The sequence below is a fragment of the Antechinus flavipes genome, chromosome 6 (genome assembly GCF_016432865.1).
Source record: "Antechinus flavipes isolate AdamAnt ecotype Samford, QLD, Australia chromosome 6, AdamAnt_v2, whole genome shotgun sequence".
NCBI lineage: Eukaryota > Metazoa > Chordata > Mammalia > Dasyuromorphia > Dasyuridae > Antechinus > Antechinus flavipes.
Genome location: NC_067403.1, coordinates 168,361,562 through 168,383,683, shown reverse-complemented (window position 1 = coordinate 168,383,683; position 22,122 = coordinate 168,361,562). Strand labels below are relative to the sequence as shown.

The following is a 22,122-nucleotide window of genomic DNA, read 5'->3' as shown; positions in this document are numbered from 1 at the left end:
TACAAATAGTTTAGATCCTTGTTTATAATTTGATAAGATATTTTACACAAGTTTAATGAATTTGCAAGGTCTTTTTGAGAAGAGAGTTCCAGATGGCAAACATGTGCAAGGAATTTGGGCAAACACAATTTTGGCAAGAATATTCTAAATTTTGTAATCAGTGGGAGGAAATGAAATGCAAAGTTAATAATCTACAATTATTGGTTTAAAAAAGTATATTAGTGCATTTCTTCTCTCAGCATCCTACCTTCTTTCTTCCGCCAATTCCCACAAACAATTGACAAGATGAAGTGGGTCACCTTTATTTCCCTTATTTTCCTCTTCAGCTCTGTTCATTCCAGGGAAATCTTCCGTCGAGATGCACGTAAGAATTTTTCTATTCATGGCTTCTTTTAATATAGAAAGAGAGGCTAAATGAAGATTAAATCTCTGAAGATTTGTGATGCCATTGTGTATATTTTCTTTTGGTGGTGGAAAATAATCATTAGGATGATTGTATCTATATAGTGTCAAAGAACATATGGTATTGGTCTAATATTGCCAATGAGCTAGACAGGATAGTTTCTGTAATCTTCTTTTGCAGATGGAGAAAATGTAGCCACCATGACTTCCTAAAGTTGTACAATATTATAAAGTTGCATATAACTAATAATTGAAGTGACAGAAAGGGAACCTATTTCTCCCATTTTCTCAGCTAAGACTTCATCAGCCCTGTCCCAGTATACAGAAATCTAGAACCATTAGACAAATTTTATGCTTAGAGTTTTGGTTCAGGCAGACTTCCCGTCACTCCTCTGAAGGAGCTTTAGAAGAACTAACTCTACTTTGGCAGCTAGATAAATGGAGTGCTGGGCCTGGAGTCAGGAAGACCTGAATTCAAGGAAGACTTCAGATACTTATTAGTTTGTATGATATTGGGCAAGTCACTTAACTCTTCTTACCTCAATTTTATCATCTATAAAATGAGCACTAGAAAAAATGGAAAACTACTTCATTATCTTTGAATAACAATAATAATCCCAAAACTAACAACCAATAAACATCCAAAAAGTCATGAATATTCAGACATGGCTGGAAATAACTAAATAAACAATAAAAATGTTACCTTGGATTTGAGGAAAAAACAAAGAAACCATAAAATTCAAATTATGATTCAATAAGTGTCTTTGCCATTCAACAACCAGGTATTATACCGAACTGAGTTTGACTATTCTACAAAGATTTATCTGTGCTGGTAGAAGCTTTCTTGTAAATCAAATGGATAAAGGTTTCTTCACTTGGTGGTAATATATATATAAACAGATGATATATATATATATACACACACACACACACACACACATATATATATATATACATATACATAAATGTAAATTAATGTTCTTTTTTTTTTTTTTTTTACATCTAGCTACGAGTGAAATTGCCAAACGGTATAGAGATTTGGGTGAAGAAAATGTGAAAGGCCTGTAAGTATAATTAATGAAAAATTGAATTAACTTTTTTTCACTAATATTGACTGTGACATTATTCCTTTAAACCTTAACACAGCGGGTCCCTTTCCTCTCTTTCGGCCACATCTCTTAAGGAATATAGTCAGTTGCCATTGGTTTCTGGCTCAAAAATTAATTAAAGGAGTTTTCAACATTTCTCCAAAGAAGCCTTCATGTCACTTATAGCTGGAAATAGGCATTCCACATTTCCACATGGTCACCAAGGATGGCAACTTAACATGCTACATTTATCCCCATTTTTACAGATAAGGAAATTGAAGCAGACAATGGTTGAGTGACATCCCCTGGGTCACATGCCTAATAAGTAGTGGTATAATAAGCATCAAAAGTAGATTCTGAACTCATGTCTTCTAGGACTTAAGGTCTTAGATAATTAATTGAATTCAGTTACTCAGTGATTGTCTTACATATAGAATGATTTGAGGGGGAGTAGGAAGATCCTCTGCTCCACCTACAAAATCATTATCTACTGTCTAATGCTTGAGACCTGATTCCATTTGTTTAATTATCAAAATACCAATGCCTTTGGGATGAAAATTACTTTCAACTTATCAGTCACTTAGCATATAGTGTGCTGGAGAATCTGAAAGTAGGGTTTGTATAAGATTGTAAGGACCAAATGACATAATATCTATAAAGTGTTGTGCACAGTTGCCTGGCACGTAGTAAATACTTTATAGATGCTTGTTCTCCTTACCCCATCATTTTTGGTAGGAGCAGTGAGGAAGAGAAATTATATATTTATCCTTGAGTGAATGCATAAAAAAACTATGCATCAAACACTGTGCTAAGGGAAAAAATACACATAAATAGAAAAGCAAAGCAGTCCTTATTTTCAAGGAGAACCCATGTACATGACAAATAGAAAAATTCCATATTCCTTAGGGTAAAATGGCAAAAAACATGGTAATATCTCTCCTTTAATGACATTTCCACTGATAAAACTATTTTCTGCTTCTGATATTGAACCATTTGACACTGCCAAGGACTTCAGTGATGAGAGTTTTCCTTTTCTTTAGTAGCTATGGCTGCCGAAGAGGTAGGGGCTGCAAGCAGCCTCAGAAACAGTTACTAAATCGCATCTCTACAAGGGTTGATCCCTTTTTAATGGCTGTGGGGACCTCAAACTAGAATCAAGTTGTATGCTTAGAAGGATGCTGCTATTCTTAGGCCCTTGGGCATGGAGTCATGGGTGTGAGTACAGGGGGTGGTGGTTGAGGTGGTAGTGATGGTTCACCCATGTGGCCCATGCCATCCCTGTCTCTCCTGAGGGATTGATACTATAGTCAAATTGGGCAAGGTGTAGATGGTCTTCTAGACAACCTGGAGGTAACATAGATGCAATTGATTCTTTATCATAGGAAACATTTATATATATATATATAATTTTTTTTTTTTTTTGCTAAGACAATTGGTGTTAAGTGACTTGCCCAGGGTCACACAGCTAGGAAGTGTTAAGTGTCTGAGGCCAGATTTGAACTCAGGTCCTTCTGACTTCAGATCTGGTGCTCTAGCCACTGCACCAACTAGCTGCTCCATAGCAAACATTTTATAATGGGATTTTTATATTTTATTCCATCTTTGCTTTCAGTAACCATAAGAAATCTCTGTTTCAGAGTTCTGATCACATTTGCTCAGTACCTCCAGAAATGCCCTTTTGAAGATCATGTAAAATTAGTGTCTGAGGTTGTGGAATTCGCAAAAGGCTGCGCTGCTGATGAAACAGCAGAAAATTGTGGCAAATCCCTTGTGAGTATCAACTTTAGTTGAGTTAGATCTCTCTTATTTTATTTCAGATAGGACATTAGAGTCAATAGTAATGTGTCCCACCAAGAAGTTCCATTTCTCTCTTTGTTCTTGAACTTCTTATCTCAATACCAGCCCAGAGCTGTTCCCTATCATTAAAAAAAAAGGCAAGGAATTGTCTGAACTAAAAGAACGTCAGATAATTTGAAAGGCACTGAAGGCTATTAAGGCAATTTCCTTTCCTAACTTCTTGTCTACCAAGTCTTGTTCCATTCAAATAAGAAAGTCAAGGATGCCCAGGGCTTTAAATAGGTTAAAGACTAACCATCTATTTTTTTCCTCCTAGCACCAACTTTTAGGTGATAAATTATGTAAAGTGCCAAGCCTTCGGGAAAATTATGGTGAATTGGCAGACTGTTGTGCTAAGGAAGAACCTGAGAGACATCGTTGTTTCCTGAGCCACAAAGATGACCATCCAAACCTCCCTAAAATTGAAGCCCCTGAACCTGAGACTCTCTGCAAAAACTTTCAAGAGAATGAAAACAGAGTACTGGGATTGTAAGTAAGACCAGAAAATGAGTGTAGGGGTCAGTGGGCCAGGCTAGGATTCAAGGAACCCTGACATAGGTCATGTATACTAACTGTGTGGGACCAAGAGGGAAGGGGAATAAGCAATTATGGAGCACCTACCATGGGCTAGGCCCGGCGCTAAGGAGTTTATAAATATTCTTTTATTTGATTCCCACAAATCAGGTAGATGCTGTTATGATTTCTATTTTATCAATGAGGCAACTGAAACAGACAAAGATTATGTGACAAGTCCAGGTTCTAAATGTTTCAGGTCTTCCTGAATCCTGGCCTAGTACTTTATCCATTTTGCCATTTAGTTGGCAAAGGCTAGTCAACCTCCCTGGACCTCTTGGATCAGATGGACTTTGAGCTCTTTCCTAGCTCTAGAATTCTGTGACCCAGGCAGCTTGACAAAGACTATTATTGAAAAGTGGCCAATATGCAGAGATAAAGGGAGTTTCTCTACTCAGAATTTCCTGTGCTCAGAGCTATACCTAGATTTAGGATTCTAAAGGTGGTAGACTCAGAGAAAGTCAAAAACATTTATACTACTTTCATCAATGTGGACATAGAATCTACTCCTGAACTGGCAGTAATAGCTTACTTCTATAGGAAGATCCTGGGCCTTGGTGAATTATTGTCTACACGTGGCCTTCCATAGGCCTTTTGCAGTCCTTTCAGGGTGTCCGAATTCACTCCTCAGAGGATGGGGGTGTAGGGGATGGGGAGGAGGCTTTTATATCATCTGCTCCAGGTCTTCTTGGGGATAGTTGCCTTAGACACAACCGATTCCTAGTTAGAGCTGAAAGAATGTTGATGAAATCACAACTCTGGATTAGAGAGGGCAGCAAAAATCATATAGGTTCAATCGGAGGAGTAAAGTGCTATCCCTGGTTCTGAATGATATCATACAGCTTTGAGGACATTTATTACCCATAGCTACTCAAAAGCGACCACTTTGTTCTCTTTACCTGTTCTCAGCTACCTGTATGAGGTTGCCAGAAGACACCCCTACTTCTATGCCCCAGCTCTCCTTGCCTACGCTCATCAGTATAAGGAGGCAGTGAAAGGATGTTGCCAGGAGGCTGACAAAGGCGCTTGCTTTGACACCAAGGTATTTAATAAAAGAGGGAGAAAAAGTGGGGAGGAGACAGTCAGACAGACATAGACAAAGACAAAAACAGACAGAGAGACAGAGAGAGAGAGAGAGAGAGAGAGAGAGAGAGAAAGAGACAGAGAGAGAGAGAGAGAGAAAGAGACAGAGAGACAGAGAGGAAGAAGAAGAAAAAGAAGAAGAAGAAGGGAGGAAAAAAGGGAGGGAGAGAGGAAAAGAGGAAGGAAGGGAAGGAGGAAAGGAGGGAGGGAGGGAGGAAGGGAGAGAAGGAAGGAAAGGAGGGAGGGAAGGAGAGAGGGAGAGGATAAAGGAAAGGAGGGAGGGAGAAAGAGAATGTAGGATCCCTGACATGGACCCAAGAAGTACCATGTTTTAAATGGAATTTCTCTTTGTAACTCTAACTGTTGGGTTTTGTTAGTGATATATAAGAATGCTGATAACTTATGTGGGTTTATTTTGTATCCTGCAACTTTGCTAAAAATGTGGATTATTTCTAATAACTTTTTAGTAAAATCTCTGGGGTTCTCTAAGTATACTATTATATCATCAGCAAAGAATGATAATTTGGTTTCCTCATTGCCTTCTCTAATTCCTTTAATCTCTTTCTCTACTCATTGCCAAAGCTAGCATTTCTAATACAATATTGAATAGTAATGGTGATAGTGGGCAACCTTGTTTCACTAGAAGTCTCATGTTTTACAATGATCATTAATTAGCACCTTCTTGAGTTCTGGCCCTGGACTTGAGAGGCACTAGGGTATAGTACAGAAGACCTTTTGGGGTGTGGGTGGGCTTAAGTCAGGAAGACTTGGGTGGAAGCCTTCTCTCAGATGCTCACTAACTGTGTAAGTTAGTACTGCAAGTCACTTAATTTCTCCTGACCTCAGTTTTCTAATCTGTAATTTGAGGGAATGATACTTTCTGCTCTTCCCAATTTTAAATATATGATCCTTTCTTTGTTCCTCTTCAGTACTGTTCTCACTTTTGTGAAGGGTAGTGTGATAGAGCCTGCCTAGAGGCTGCTTAAACTTTCCAATCCACTCTATCATTTCATTATTTTGCATAATGCAATTGAGGACTTTCTGCATCCTGGTGTGTGTATGTGCCTGTACATGTGTGGGCAAGCATAGGGATTTCTATTTGTGGGGGAATTTGGAATGGACAGACTACTGCAGGCAGAAGAGTGATTTGTACTGACTGATGATATTGGGAACATTTAGATATGATTGAAGATGCAGTTGATGACATGATTATGTTCTTGTCCAGGCTTTTTCAATTACGTCTGACTCCTTGTAATCCTGTTTGGGTTTTCTTGGCAAAGATACTAACATGGTTTGCTGTTTCCTTTTCCAGCTCATTTTATAGATACAAATAGGAATAAATGGCTTACATAAGTTCACATGGCTAGTAAGTGTGTGAGGCTAAATTAGAACTCATGAAGATGAGTCTTCCTGACTCCACACTCTACCCACTGAGCCATAGTTGTCTGACCCTAGGCAAAAATTAGGAAGCCAGTAAAGTTTTTCTTCTTGGATCCTTTAGGCTCTTTCCCATACCCCAAGAAATATTTAGCACCTTTATACTGCTTAGTTACTGCCCAAAGTACCCTACTGCAGTAAAATTCCCAAGTCCACTCTCCCCCAAGAGATTCTTCCCATGTGAAAATTACTCTATCCTCTTCCCTCTCTCTTTGACACCATTCTTTCAGTCAAACATCCTCTTTCAAAAATAATCTTGTAAAGTAATTCACATTAAATTGTTAATAATTGAACTGTTACCCTAAGGGTGTTTTCCTTTTAAAAAGAGGATTCTAAGAGCTACAGCTCCTTATCCTGAAGGAATGAATCTCTGAGAGTGAAATTTTAGACAAATATTAAGCCAATGAAGGAGATGGTTTTTGAATGTGAGCTCCTTTTGGATCCCCATCAAATCCTATACATTTTCACTTAATTCCCAAGTCTACTGTTGCTTAGTAAATAAATAACTTAATTTTGACACTGTTAACAAATTTTCTGTCAAATACTTTTGAAACTCTCTTTGAGAATAACATAAGCTATATAATTTTACAAATGTGGAGAATATATCCTACTTAGCAAAGATATATAGCTTTTTTGCAATAGGATATAGAATGTTAAAGATGTTATAGTGCAGATAGGAGCAGAGATTGAAAACTGGGAGAAGCCTTAGAGATTCTTATGTTTAATAATTTCACTGCAGATGAGGAAACAGGTCCACTGAGGTTAAACATTTAATTAACTAATTATTGTGCTTTGCTTAATTAATTCAATGGATTCACACATAAAGTTAATAGAAATGAAGATTCAAGCTTCAATTCCAATACAACAAGCAATTAGCAGTCCCTTATTAGATACCAATAAGATCCTAGAGTCATCAAGAGAAAACTCAAAATATTTTCTTTTTCTTTGGAACTTGCAATGTATTACAAGTTGGGGAGATCATCACTGACCATTCCTAAATCTGAATAATAGTCTTCTAATTTTATTACCTTAATCATAAGAAGCAGCAGGAAAGTGTGCATCAAGGACTTAGTCCAAAAATTTGTCATTACTGTAGAGAAAAAAAAGTCTAAGTGCATACTTTTTTATTGGTGGGTGAGAAATGCCATCTTCATATAAAGCAGGATTTCTTAACTTTTTTGTGTAATGGATCCCTTTGGCAGTCTAGTGAAGCTTATGTATCCTTTTCAGAATCAGGTCTTTGGGTGCATAAAAGGAAAAGCATAAAATTACGAAGGGAACTAATAATATTGAAATATAACACCCTCTCTCTGTCTCTGTCTGTCTCTGTCTCTCTTGGTCTTTCTCTGTCTCTGTCTCTCATTCATGGAATTCAGGTTAAACCCCTTAAATTATGAAGAAAATGTTGGATTGATTTGTGAGGGCTTTGTGGGGAAATTATTTTTCATATTAATGAAAAAATTTTTGAAAGAGGTGATTTCTTCTTCCTACAGCTCTCTGTTTTAAGAGATAAAGTCATAAGTTCAGGAGCAAAACAGCGATTCCGATGCTCCAGTTTAGACGAGTTTGGAGCGAGAGCTGTCAAGGCTGGGTAAGTCTCTAAGATCCATTTGTCTAAAAACCTTTGCATTTCTTGAAGAAAAGAAGCAAAGACAGAAAAAGGCCTGGGACTCCAATATCCATAGCTATCACCACTTTTTGTTGTTAATTTCTTCATTTCCAAAACAGTAAAAAAAATATCCCAAGTGAAATTCAACAAAACGGTAAACTGACTTTTCCCAAGCAAGATAATATTTTGTTTACAGGGAACTAACTACCCTCTAGTACAGTGGTTCTCAAAGTGTGGTCCAGAGAATCCTGGGGTCTCTGAAATCCTTTCAGAGGACCCAAAAATTCAAAATTCATTGTTATTTCTAATATTATAAATTAGACCCACATATATATATATTATAACCCACATAAACAAAACCTCCTTGGACAGATCCTCAATAATTTTTAATACTATAAAGATAGTGAGAACAAAAATTTGAGAACTCCTGCTCTAGTAGAATGAATCTAAAGACTATCTTAATTAATAAAAAAACAAAGAATTTAAGATGCAACTCATTTTTATAAGCATAGAACAAACAATAAAACAGAATAGGTGACATCATGGGGTTGAAGACATAGCTGAGGCACAGGAAATAATATGATTGATTGGAAGTTGGAAATGAGGGTCTAGCAATAGCCTCCTTCCTTTCTCTTGTGCCTAAGAAAAATTCATTTTTTGAGTTCACCTGCAAGGTTAAAAGATAGTGGGCTAGATTTCTTTGGATAGCAAACTAGTCATCCTTGAAGGAACATTTGCCTTGTGTCCATCCTCATCCTCCAAACATGGCAGAATTCCTTAAGGCAATAATTGAACAATGGTTAATGGAAGAACTGGATTTCTATACTTAGCTCATTACAGGACAGTGTATTTCTGCACTAAGTTCAGAGACAAAGAATCATAACTTAGGCAGTTATAGGACAGAGTCAATTAACTATAAATAGAATCAATAAAAATGATACAAGTCAATTTCATTATTTTAGAATTGAATATTTCCTGTTTAGTTAGTCCTTGTAATAAAAGTGACAGTCATTTTCTATTTCAGTTTTATAATCAGACTTAGAAAGGTTTATCCTCAAACTTGGAGTACTAAAGAGGCTTTTTGGGAGGGATTCTCTCCACAATCCCATTCTGACTTCATTCCTGCTTAATTGAGATTACTGGTCCAATTCCTCCTCCTGTCATATCGGTAAAGGGGTCTAGTTGTATCTACTCCTCATTTTGGCTCATTCAGCCCAGTTAAGCCCTGATTCTGTTTTCATTATAAAAGTATCCATCTACCTTGGGTTGATTGCCCAAAGATCTCATTGTAATGGGGTTTCCCAAAATATCCTATAGAATTTCTAGGTGACCATGTTTATTAAGTACTTAGAAATTACAAAGAGAATAATAGACATTGTGGTTCTTGACTTCTAAGACCATAAGAAATATAGTAATGAAGGTCACTGTCAATACTAAGGATTGGATAATCCTTCCCCATCTCCAAAATAAATGACAAGAAGGAAGATCTTAAAAACCACATACAAAAACTCTGAATTTGAAAGCAACATTTGATAAGTTGAGGACAGAAATATATGCCATATTTATTAGTAGAATTGAAAAGAAGAGATATCCAAGTCTTTGGCTTTTTTAGAGTTATGGTGGATTCAAATCACTAATGATGCAAGTCCTTGGGAGGCATGTGATGGAGTAGGGGTGCAGAAGGAAGTATATACATCTCTGACCTGGTCAATGGATTGCCTTTTTTTGCTGAGTAACTATACATGCAGATTTATTACAGGGAGTGTTTCAAATGAAGGTGAGATAGACAAAAAAGAGGTAGATTAATGGGTAGTGATAGAGATGCAAAAAAGCATCTTTTAAATATTTAAAAAAAATGCAGAAGGGGGACACAAACAGAACTATATTTGTTTATGTGTATTTCTCTAAAAGTGTGTATAGAGGGATAAAAGGACTGGACTAAGGATTTTTATGGAGAAGTCTTGAGATCATAGTCTTTACTAATGTAAGTTGACACTTCCCTGCAACTTCTAATCTTAGAGAATTGTGTAGAAAAATGAAAGGTTAAGTGATTTGGCCAGAGTCTCTCACATACACGTGTATAACATATATGTATGCACATGTATATGTATATGTGTTTGTGAATATGTTATTAAAAATACATTGTAAAATCAGTTTATGACAGGTCACAGATATTTTAAAATATATAATCTTTCTTTTCATAAAGTTTATTTGTGTTGATGATTGTTAAGTTTCCAATGAAATAGAATGTTTAAAAAAGGACTTGATTATGGTTCCTGCCTGGCAGGAACTTACTAGCTTTGGGACTTTGGGAAAACCAGTCTGCTTCTGTAAAAGAGATATACATTAGATACCCTGCTTTGGGTTGTGGAGCTCTGCTGAAATATATATGGAAGCATTTTATAACCTTAAGGTGTTTAACAAAGTCAGCATGTGCTAACCCAGTCAGAACTAAGGAACCTTTCTCTATTCTCATTCACCCCGATCCTTTCATCCTCCCCTGCCCAAATCTCCCTCTTGAGAGACCTGGAAGTAGTTTTATTTTTAAGGAGACCAGTTAACTTCTTGATAAGCATTCCATGCATTTATTTCCTGTGGCTAAATGAAAACCTAGGCTTTTTTGTTGTTGTTGTTGTTGTTGTTTTTCTGATCAACTTATGCTATCAATGCAGGTTAACATGTGCATCTGGATGCTTAAGACCCCTTGTGAGAAACTCAAAACTTAGGATTCTCTGTTCTTTAGGGTCCTTAGAAGTCAGGGGAACATAGATCATTTTAAACAGGTTTTGGTGCAGTATTTGGAGGGATAATGGCTAGTTTCAGAAGACATCTCTTAGCTCTATGATTATATTGAAATGGTTAATTACCCTGGCCTATCTTTACTGATCATAAACCCATAGTGTCTCATAAGTGATTATGCTGGCATTGGTAACAATTAATAATGACTAGCATGCATATCATGCTTTTAGGTTTGCAAAGTTATCTCATTTTATTCTCACAACAAGCCTGGAAAGTAGCTGCTACTATTATTCCAATTTTTGCAGAGGAAGAAACAGATAGGGGTTAAATAACTTGCCTGGAGTCACATAGCTAGTAAGTATTTGAGGTCAATTTGAATTCATGTTCCTCATTCCAGACTCAGGTAGTGATGGTGATGATAGTTCAAAGTCAACACTGATATTGTATTCCGTTATCTGGCAAATACTTTCTATGTGTTAACTCATTTAAAAATTTCATAGCAATTAAAATGATTTTCAGAAAATTTTCATGTAAACTTTAAGTGTTAATTATTTACCTCTTGTGGATTATCTTTCTAGGCTTGTCGCTAGGCTAAGCCAGAAATTCCCTAAGGCTGATTTTGCTGAAATTCATAAAATAGTGGAAGATCTTGCTAAGATTCATACTGAATGTTGCCATGGTGACCTGTTGGAGTGTGCTGATGATAGGGTAAGTATTTACTGACATTAACCCATATTGTTGCTATGTAAGCTTCTCTATGATATACTTATCTGAATTTTTTAAACAGAAATTTGATAAATTTAAGATAAGAGGAATCATAATAAATAAATTCAAATCCCTCAGTCTTTCAGAATGGCATTATTAAGCACCTACTGTATGCCAGGCAGTAGACTAAGATTAAGTATACCTCTCTAGAGGAAGTCTTTCTTTTAATTTCCTTAACTGCTCATTTCTTGCTACAGAAAATTACCATGTATTGACTTGTACATATTTTTACATATTTATGTTTATATTTGTTATTTCCCTGGCCAGCACATAAGTCCTTGAAGGATAAGCACTTTTTGCCTTTCAATTCCTGGGACCTAGCATAATACTTTGTATCTGGAAGGCACTTAGTAATTACTTGCTGCATGGTAAAATAAGAGAGGTCATTAGCAAGATGGTGAAATACAGTAGACAAGGTTTGTTTCTAGTGTTTTCATTGCTTCCCCCTAACTCTTATTCTGAGAAATTTTTCCACTCCTTGAGGAAACTTCCATGGTTCCTAATATGTTCAAATTTTCTCTATTATTCCCCTTACCAAAATTAATTCTTAATGGAGTCATTATTATCATTTTTGCTGTTATCTTGGGGAAAAATTGATTGACACTAAAGTAAATATGACTGCTATCCAGTTGGTCAGACAGTTAATAAGCATTTATCAAGCATTTATTATATGACAAATACTGTGCAATATGTGTGTGTGTGTGTGTGTGTGTGTATGTGTGTGTGTTGTATATGCAAAGAAAGACAAAACTTTGTGTCCTCAAAAAGCTTAAATTCTGATGGGAGGAGACAGCATGTAAATAAATAATGAATATACAAGATATACACAGAATACATGGAAGGTCATTTGAGGAGGGAATTTACAACTGAAGCACCTCTTAATCTATCTTTTAAAAAGACAGGAAAACTAAGTGGCAAAAATGAGGGGGACTAGAGCATTGATGAATGAGGGACAGTCAATGCAAAGTAGGCCAGTGTCCCTAGACAGAAGAGTTTGTGAAAAGGAGTAAAGTGTAGGTAGACTAGAAAGGTAGAAAGGGGATAGGCTATGGAGCATTTTGGTTATAAGGGAGTGACCTGGTTAGACCTAAGTGTTGGAAAAATTAGCCAAGTGGAGGATGGACAAGAATGGGGAGAGGCTTGAGCTGCAACCAAATATTGAAGTGCAGGAGGAAGGGAAGAATCACTTAGGGGAAGTAGATTAAAAATATTAGGGAGTGGATAGGGTAATTCATCTGGTTGGGTTGAATTTCAAAGGAAGACATCTTTCTCATTCTCTCTTAGTCTAGTGTCTCTCTGTGTGAACTAAGGCAAAGAATGAGAAAAGGACATCCCATTCTGGAGAGGACAGACAGGGATGAAATGTCTCCAGGGGAATGTCAGTTTTCTGAGGCTGCAAGGATATGGAAGGGACTTCAGAGGAAGGGACCTATGTGAAGGACAGTTTGTTAAAAATAGGAAGGTTCTCCAAGGCATTCTAGAAGAGAAAGGCAAAATTGAATTGGAGTTCCCAAGACATCTATTGAATTAATCACTCCTATCTAATTGCTTGTAGGTGGCTCTTTCTGAGTACCTTTGTAATAACAGAGAGACAATTTCCACCAAACTTGGACAATGCTGTGAAAAGCCTCTGATAGAGAAGAGCCAGTGCATCACTGATTTGGAGAATGATGATATTCCTGCAGACCTCCCTGACCTTATTGCTGAATATGTAGAAACCAAGGAAGCTTGCCAAAACTACAAAGACGCAAAAGACCTCTTCTTAGCCACGTAATTTAACGTTTAATATTGTTCATGTGTGTCATTCATGTGCCAAATACCATTTATCTTTTTGTCTATTTGCCACACTTTTATAGAATAGTTGGCCACTCCTTGCCTTTTCCTCATTCTGTATCCTATTCCTCTCCCAAGCCTTTTAGGCAAAAATAGAGACAAATCTTCTTCGTGCCTTCTGATGTTTTTAGTTATGGGATCCATGACTGTAACTTCAGTATAATTGTATTTCATCTTTGGCTCCATGAAATAGACTTTTTTCCCTTCAAGTTCAAGAACTGACAATGATGGCAGGAAGTCATAATTGCTTTGCTGGTCCAGAAAGGACAAATATATGGAAACTTGGATTAGTTTTGGACATGTGCTGGTTAGAGGAGTACAAAAGACCTCAGAGGCCCTTTTAATCTCTGAAAATGACCCACTTTATGGCCTTCTGGCTCGGTGACATTATCATTCATTTATTAGGGAAGAAAGGGAAGCTTTGCATTTTCCCTGCCTGTCAAGATGTTTTTTGTTCATTAAAACATTCCTCCATCTATCCATCCATCCATTCACTCCCATTCATTGGACAAATACTTGTTGAGTCTGTATTATAATCACAGTTCTTAATAGGGCATTGCAAGGGAGACAAAGAAGTCTAAGATTGAATGTACAGACCAGTTGAGAAACCAATAACCATCCAGACATGTGACCACTAAATAATGGAGTTAAGTGCAATAAGTGTGGAACTGGAGATTTATTTCTGCTGTCTTCTGGATTCAGTGATATGTTATAATATTATACAATAAGACTGCACATAACTGATTTTTTGGAAAAAAAAAGGAAAATTTAACCCATCTGTTGAATCGATCAATATAGACACCAATAAGCAATGTTAAATCGAAACATTTTTTCTTAGCATTTTTGTTGTTCTTTTAATTTTACAAAATTCATGGAACCTCCGGATAGAAGAATAATGCTGAGAACTGGTCCTTTTCCTTACCATGCTGACATCTGTTTGATCTTCATTTTTAAGCTATTTGTATGACAATGGAAGAAGACACCCTGAGCTTGCCGTTACCACACTGCTTAGAATTGCCAAGGACTATGAAAACACACTTGAGGAGTGCTGCGCCACAGCTGACCCTCCCACTTGCTATGCTAAAGCGGTAGGTTTCTCATAAGAAAGGAAAAATCAAAGTACTTTCCTGGGGATGGCATGTGCTCGGGATTGCTTGATCTGGGAATGATAGCACAGCACATCTGTATCTATGTATCTGTGAATCTATGTATCTCTTTGTCACTTATCTTTTTTTCCAAAGTAAAGTCAAAGGGAGGGTAATTGAATCTTTTCTTGTGAATCTTGTGTCATTCTGGGCTTTCAAATCAAGTTGAGCAATGGTTAAAAAAAAATTAAGAAGAGCTGCCCTAAAGATGGGAAGGTTTCAGATGAGACTCTCATTGTAGAACAGCTCTTTAACAATGGAAAAGGTTTGGCTTTTCTACATTTTTACTGAAGACAAAATGAAAAAAAAAAAAAAAACATTATAAGAGGTACAATTTAAAAGAGACTCAAGAATTTTGGCATTTTCCTGAGCCTGAGGGTCATTAGGCATTGGAACTGGAATGTTCTCATATAGAAATCTTGAAGATCCTTTTTTGATATTTTAGATATGCTTTTGCATGAAATTAAGTGGTTGTTGAAGGCTAATTCTAAAATGATTTCTAAACTGGGTTATAATCAGTGAAAAACCATAAACAATATATACAACATATCCACACAGGACATAATATAAACACTATCTTATTCTCTTTCAGGCTGAACATCGCAAAAATTTTATTGATGAAAGCCAGCATTTAATCAAGGAAAACTGTGACCTTTTTGACAAAATTGGAGAATATGGCTTCGAAAATGCGTAAGTGGGTCCCTTACTTGCTTGCTTGATCAATTTTTAATATTTAGGGTTTAGTAGGAGTATGTCTTATAAAAGACAATAAAATACAAAAGCTTCAACTTTCATTTTCAAAGTGCTTTGTAAGCTTTTGGTTCTTTTAAAACTGGGAGTGCAGGAGTAGCACTTAGAAGGTCTGCTGACTTTATAGATTTAGGCAGCATTGGACAGTAAAAGGGCCACTGAGCTTGGAGTCAGGAAGACCTGAATTTGTCATTTGATTCTGACCTGAATGACATTTACTAGCTAGATAGATATCTAGATATCTAGATAGACTAGATAGTCTTGGGCAAGTAACAGATTCAGTTTCCTTCACTGTAAGATGAAAGTGTTGGACTCTATGACCTCCAAGATCCTTTCCTGTCCTAAATCTATGATCCAATGTTGAACTAAATAGATTTTTCAGCATGGGAAATCAAACTTAAAAGGTAATGGGATAAAATGTTTTAAAAAAAACTACAAAAGAAAGTAACAGAACAAAGAAAGCTAGACTTGTTCAGGTAAATATAAGGCTTGGGACAACTTTTGAAATGTAAACAAAATGGTTGAGGACAAATAAATGGATGGATTACTCTTTGTAATGGAAAATAAACTTACAGAATATAAAGAGGTGGTGGAGACTAAAGCATTATTTAAGTGCCATGTTTAAGAAAGACCTGTGTATGAAAGATTGATATTAGGGGAAACTGGGAGATTTGGGAAACTTACATCATTAAAAAAGTGAACATCATTGAGGTGATTTATGAAGGCTCATATTCCAACACGATGCAAATCACAGCACTGAGGAGAACAGATTAGTGGTGGATGCCATGGCAGTGGAGAGTCAGGGAGGGAGAAAAATGGAAGAGCCATATTGACTGCCAGGGATGGTCAGTTTAAAGATGTCAAGCTGACTCTGGATTGGTGTTTGCTGCTTGACAAGTTTTAAAATGCAATTATTATTATTATTTTACTAAAAAGTGATTCTTTAACTACAAACATTTGAACATTATAATTACAGATTGCTGGTCCGATACACCAGGAAAGCACCTCAAGTGTCAACCCCAACATTGCTTAACCTTGGACATAAGTTGGCAAAAGTTGGATCTAAATGCTGTAAAGTCAGTGACAAAGAAAAACTGGGCTGTGCTGAGGGTTATGTGAGTTTGTTTTCTTTTCTTTTCTACTTTCATCCTATTGTGAGTTTCACTTTGAGATGCCAGTTTAAAACATCTGTGGCAGAGGACCTAAACAATGCCACATAAAAAAAAAAAAACTTTATTTATTTATTTTTTAAAAACCCCACACTTTCAGAAGCTTCTAATTGCTCATGGAATTGAGGCTTAAAAATTCAATGTTTGAAATTAGATTGAGGCAAAGAATAAGTATGGGCTTCAATATAGCAGTTTGATTTAGTCTTTTATAAATAGTGATGTGCTCCCCTTGCCCATTTGATGAATTCACCTCACATTTTCTTTTTTCTTCAGCTGGCCATCGTCATTGACAATCTGTGCCGCCTGCATGAGAAGACACCAGTGAGCGAGAGAATCACCAAATGCTGCAAGGACTCCTTGGTGAACCGCAGACCCTGCTTCAGTGGCTTGGGAGTGGATGACACATATGTAGCCAAGCCGTTTTCTGCAGACACATTCACCTTCCATGCTGACCTATGCACACTTCCTGAGGAAGAGAAACAGAACAAGAAACAGGGGTAAGGAGTGTCAGGTCTCCTGCTTGGCTCAAAATTATTTATTTCCTCCTTGAGAATGAGAAAGATACGCTCCTGTCAGCATGAACAAACCTTTCTGTCACAGGGCATGAATCTATTAGGGAAAAGTATTTACAAAACGATTCACGTTCGAGTCATTCAAAAGAAAATGACTATAATTGAATTTTATCATAGCAATGATAGCTACTGGTATTTATATGGTACTTTAAGATATCCAAAGTGCTTTATGCATTTTATCTCACTTGATCCTCACAACGACCCTGAGAGGTAAAGGCTATTTATGAACCCCATTTTACAGATGAGAAAACAGAGGCTGAAGAAATAAAGCAACTAGCCCAGAGTCACACAACTAGTAATAGTCTGAGGCAGTGTTTGAACTCGGTTCTTCTTGATTTCAAGTCCAGCACTAGATCTTTCTTGGCATCTAGCCACTCACCTAAGTCTACTACTACCCCCAAATAGAATCAAACAGAGAGCTATCTGGTAGATCTGTCATTTTGGATAATATCAACTAAAGGAACATCGCTGTGGTTAGTTGGGATGAAGCCTAGGATTACTGAAGGGGAAATGTCCTAAGGAAGCCCTAATGCTTTCAAAAGGACCATCTTTATTCACATCTTCCTCCAAACTTCAGGCTTCAATGTCAGCATCTCCCCTCTGATTTACAACCAAGAGCTAGGGGCAGATGAGGAATGGTTGGCTAACCTGGTTGCTCCTTATATTCCCTGACTATATCTGTGTTTTCTCTCATTCCAGTGTACTTGTAGAACTTGTGAAACACAAGCCCAAGATCACCGATGACCAGCTCAAGGGTGTTGTTACTGATTTCACTGCCTTCGTGGACAAATGCTGCAAAGCTGATAACCAGGAAGCTTGCTTTGCTGAAGATGTATGGATTTCTTTTTTCTTTTATTATATCTATCTTTGGGAGTCCTTGATAATATGTGAAATGGAGGCTTATCTAGGAATATTTAGGTTTTTTTAACCTTAGCTTCCTACAGGGTCATCACTGTTCATCCTTGAAGCTTATTTCCCTTTTCCACTTGACTACAGTATTTTTATGTGCCCACTGGATGCTTGATTTTTGTTATGCCGTTGTAGTTTTTTTCATTTGTCAAATGGTTATCAATCTCCCCTGACTCCTATGTGTCAGGTTGAATGAAAATCATAGATATGTAGAATTTATAAGATTTAATAGAAGAATTCCTTTAGCTGACCATCTTTTTGAAAAGGACCAGTCTCAGTGCTTGTGAAGAGGTAAAACAGATCCAGTTTTACCCATCACTGAATCCAAAATTATATGATTGGAAGGGACCCCAGAAACCATCAAAGTCAGTGATTTTTAACCTTTTTTGTTTCATGGATCTTTTTGTCATTCTATTGAATCCTATGCAGTCCTTTTCAGAATAATGTTTTTGAAATACACAAAATTAAATTCACACAGGTGTCAAGGAAACCAGTTATATTGAAAATCATTTCTCAATATAAAAAAATTAAGAATTGTCGATGTAGTCTAATACTCACCCATAAAAGAATTCTCTCTTCCCTACCTGAAAATTTGTCATCCGGGCTCAACTTGAAGACTTTGAGGGAGAAGAATTCCTTGCTTCTCTCTGTAACATCTACTCATTACTTCTCTGGGCTTTGCCATCATCTGGGGTCCAACAAAAGCAATCTAATCTCTCTTTCACAGGAGAGGCTTTCCTATAGCTTCAAAACAAGTTGAATATAAAGATAGACACCCTTTTCCTTTAGCAGAAATCTAACATTGAAGGATGTTTATGCAAAATATCTTTCCAATTCTTTGATGAGAATCACTTTCTCACACAATTGTGATTTTTTTGCATACAGGGTCCCAAACTCGTTGCTGCAGCTCAAGCTGCCTTAGCTTAAACACCAGATGGACAAGCCAATACTAGCATTTCAGGTAACTCTCTTTGGGTATTTCATTGGCAATAAATCGATAATTCAACTAGCTGGGATTTCAACTTTATGGGACATTTCACAGCTGATACATACTTAGTCTTAGTTGAGTTTAAATGATTTAATGATGAGCATCAGAGGTGGGCTACCAATCTAAATCTCTTGATTTAAATTACCAGCACTCTATGGCCCATGCCATATTACCTGACATATAGACAATACTGGAACCTGAATTTAATTCTATACCACCAGACTACCTTAGTCAAAGAGTCTTGTGGTCTTTAAGAAATCATCCCTCTTGGGATAAAGGCTGACGGGGATCTGTTTCACACTGAATCTTACTATTTTTGACATGATGTAGCATAACTTAGCTATTTTCATCAATGCAATGATCCAAGATAATTCCAAAGGACTCATGATGAAAAATGTTATCCATGTTTAACGAAAGCCCTAATGGAGTCTGAATGCAGTTTGGAATATAATATTTTTCACTTTCTATTTTTTCATATTTTTTGGTCTGTGTCTTCTTTTAAAACATGACTAATATTGAAATATGTTTTATATTATTGTACATGTACAATGTATCAAACTGCTTAATGTCTCGGGAAAGGATGTGAAGGGAAAGAGGGAGAGAATTTTGAACTTAAGATTTTAAAATCATTTTTACTTATCATATATATGTATGTTTTGTTTTCTAGTTGGCCAGTGGAAGAAGACAAAGACAGAATTTGAAGACCCTAAATTCATCATCTATTTTGTTTCTCTGTTGGTGTCAAGCTTAACAGAGTTAAGAAAACATCAATTTTGTCTTAAATTTTTTTTATCCTTCTCCAGTGTTGCAATAAGTAATAAAGAAAAGCATAAACTATAAGGCAATTGTCTTGGACTGATCTTTCTGTGGTGTGTGAAGATGATTTGTATCAGAAGGTGTACCCTTCTATATATATATGTATAGGTGTGTCTGAATTAGACTTTTTCTCCCACCTTTAGCTGTTTTTTCCACACCAAGATTCCCAACTTCATACTTGTAAATGCATGAAAATCAACATTAATTTAAATGAGTTATAATATAAATGAGTTCTGGGTTCTTTTTTTATTTTTAATTTGAAAATATATTTAAAAATTTGGGGGTGATTCCTGTGACCAGGATGGTCAGAAGGCAATTTCTAGTCACTAGAATATTAACATGTTTCCTCATCAGTAGAAAATATGGCAGAAGTATAAGGCCATGGCATGGATATTATAGCTGAATAATTAGAACCAGGCTGGATAAAGGGGTCCAAGCTGACAACTAGGTAATAACTAGTCAGAGAGAGAGAAACAGAGAGGGAAAGAGAAATAATGATGGGGACAAAAATTTTAATTGGAGGAAAGTGTTTAACACAAAAGTGTTAAAAAGGAGAGGAAATTAGATGGTACATTGGATAGAGTCTGGAATCAGGAAGAGTTAAATTTAAATCTGATCTCAGACATTTATTAGTTGTTTGACCATGAACAAGTCCTTTAACGTCCCTGTTCAATAATCTCCACTTGTGACAAGATGGCTACAATCTTCCTTGTCTCACTTAGTCTCCATTGCTCTTTTTCACTCATACTCTGGTCCAGCCCAACTGGCTTTCTTCTTGTTTCCTTACACACAACTTTGCATCTCTGAATTTTTGCACAGGTTGTCCCCTATTCTTGGTATTTCCTCCTTCTCATTTTTATCTCTTAGGATCTTTAGTTTCCTTCCAACTTCAGCACCAAGGCCATCTCCTCCATGAGGCATTTCTTGATCCCTGCTACTAATGTCATCACCCTATACACAATCCTCTGTATGTCTTACATATATGCTTCTCTGTGTAGGTGGTTTTGTCTTCTTATAGAATATAAATGCCTTTACCCAGCAGTGACTAGCATACAGTAGAAATTTAAGAAGTGCCTTTTAATTGAAATGTAACAGTCCGGGGGAGGGGGGAAGGATTCTGGGAAAATAGTAGAGTAAGTCAGAAAATTCCAAGGTCTCCAGATTTTCTCCACAAAAAAACAACAACAAAATTGTGCCTCAGGTTGAACACAGACTGGTGAAAAACAAATAAGACTTGGGGAAGAACAGGAGTCCTCTTGGGCCAAACGAAGAAGAATCCTGGAATGAGCTATAACCTGTGTGAAGTATAAACACCTCCAGGCTAGCTCTTCAGAAACAGCAAAGGAGGAACCCTGGGACTAGCTGGGGAGGGGAGGATTAGGATAGCCTCAGCCCCAACCACAGGTACTTTTACTTCCCAGACAGTGTAGGAATTCAGGGGTCTAAATCTGGGAGGACTGAGGGAACTTCAGCACACATTAGGAACATAGACACAGCTGTGCTAAAGAGACAAGGCCTGGGTAAGAAGGAACCAACATACCTGGTGAATTCAGAAGCAGTGGGGCAGGGACACTGCTGGCTGTGGGCATTGCAGGAGAGTTGAGTTCTTGGTTTAAAGTTCCAAGTCAGCAGGGAGTACTGAAGCGAAACCAGATGCACCATTCCTTCACCCTAGGATTACAGATACTTACATTAATAAGCACTCATTTTAAAAAACGAACAAAGGAGAAAGAGCCAATCATAGAAATTTACTACAGGAATAGGAAAGACCAGGGTTCATCTTCAGAAAAGGACACTGAAATTAAAAAAAAAAAGCTTTCCTACTCCAAAGAATAATGGTAAATGGCTATCTGCCCAGAAAGAATTTATAAAAGAACTCAAAGAAAGATTTTAAAAATCAACTGAGATAGAATGAGGAAAAACTAAAAAAAAAAAGGTAATAGCCAGGACCTCTCTAAGGAGGATGAATTGTATCAGTGAAAGTTCTCCCTAAGGTATCACCTTTTAGCAGGTGACTCAAGGTCATTTAATCATCCAATAATTTGGAAAGGTCCAGATCCATCAAGGAATATATGTAGTAGAAAAGACTCTCTTGTGATGAAGATAGTGTTGAATTCTTAGAATCTCAGATCTTGGCTCATTAAATGACCTGTGTTTAGCACCTTTTTAAAGACAGTACCATACTTGGAAATACTGGGGTTAGAAAAAATCATATAATTAATTTTTCAAGGGTGCTTAATTCTAGAATATTAAACCTACTTCAAAATTTGGATGCTTTGTTGGAATAGGAGAAAAATCATCTCCATGTATCCTGATCAGACCGAAAATTTGGCATTTTTTTTTTCTCTGAAGTCATGCTCACTGCATTAAAGTATGCTATTGCTTAAGGCAAGTCAATGGCTTGTTCT

At 36.8% G+C, this 22,122-nt stretch overlaps 1 protein-coding gene across 1 annotated transcript; it reads left to right on the top strand.

Annotated features, from left to right (window-relative positions):
• The first annotated feature begins 270 nt into the window (after positions 1-270).
• ALB (albumin) lies at positions 271-19,738 on the top strand. The gene is made up of 15 exons (XM_051964440.1): positions 271-364; positions 1,409-1,466; positions 3,128-3,260; positions 3,604-3,815; positions 4,809-4,941; positions 7,913-8,010; positions 11,346-11,475; positions 13,088-13,302; positions 14,321-14,453; positions 15,103-15,200; positions 16,237-16,375; positions 16,703-16,926; positions 17,701-17,833; positions 18,796-18,871; positions 19,566-19,738. Exons 1-14 carry the CDS (start codon positions 286-288, stop codon positions 18,835-18,837), a joined length of 1,827 nt encoding a protein of 608 aa, XP_051820400.1. The 5' UTR covers positions 271-285; the 3' UTR covers positions 18,838-18,871; positions 19,566-19,738.
• Positions 19,739-22,122: the final 2,384 nt, after the last annotated feature.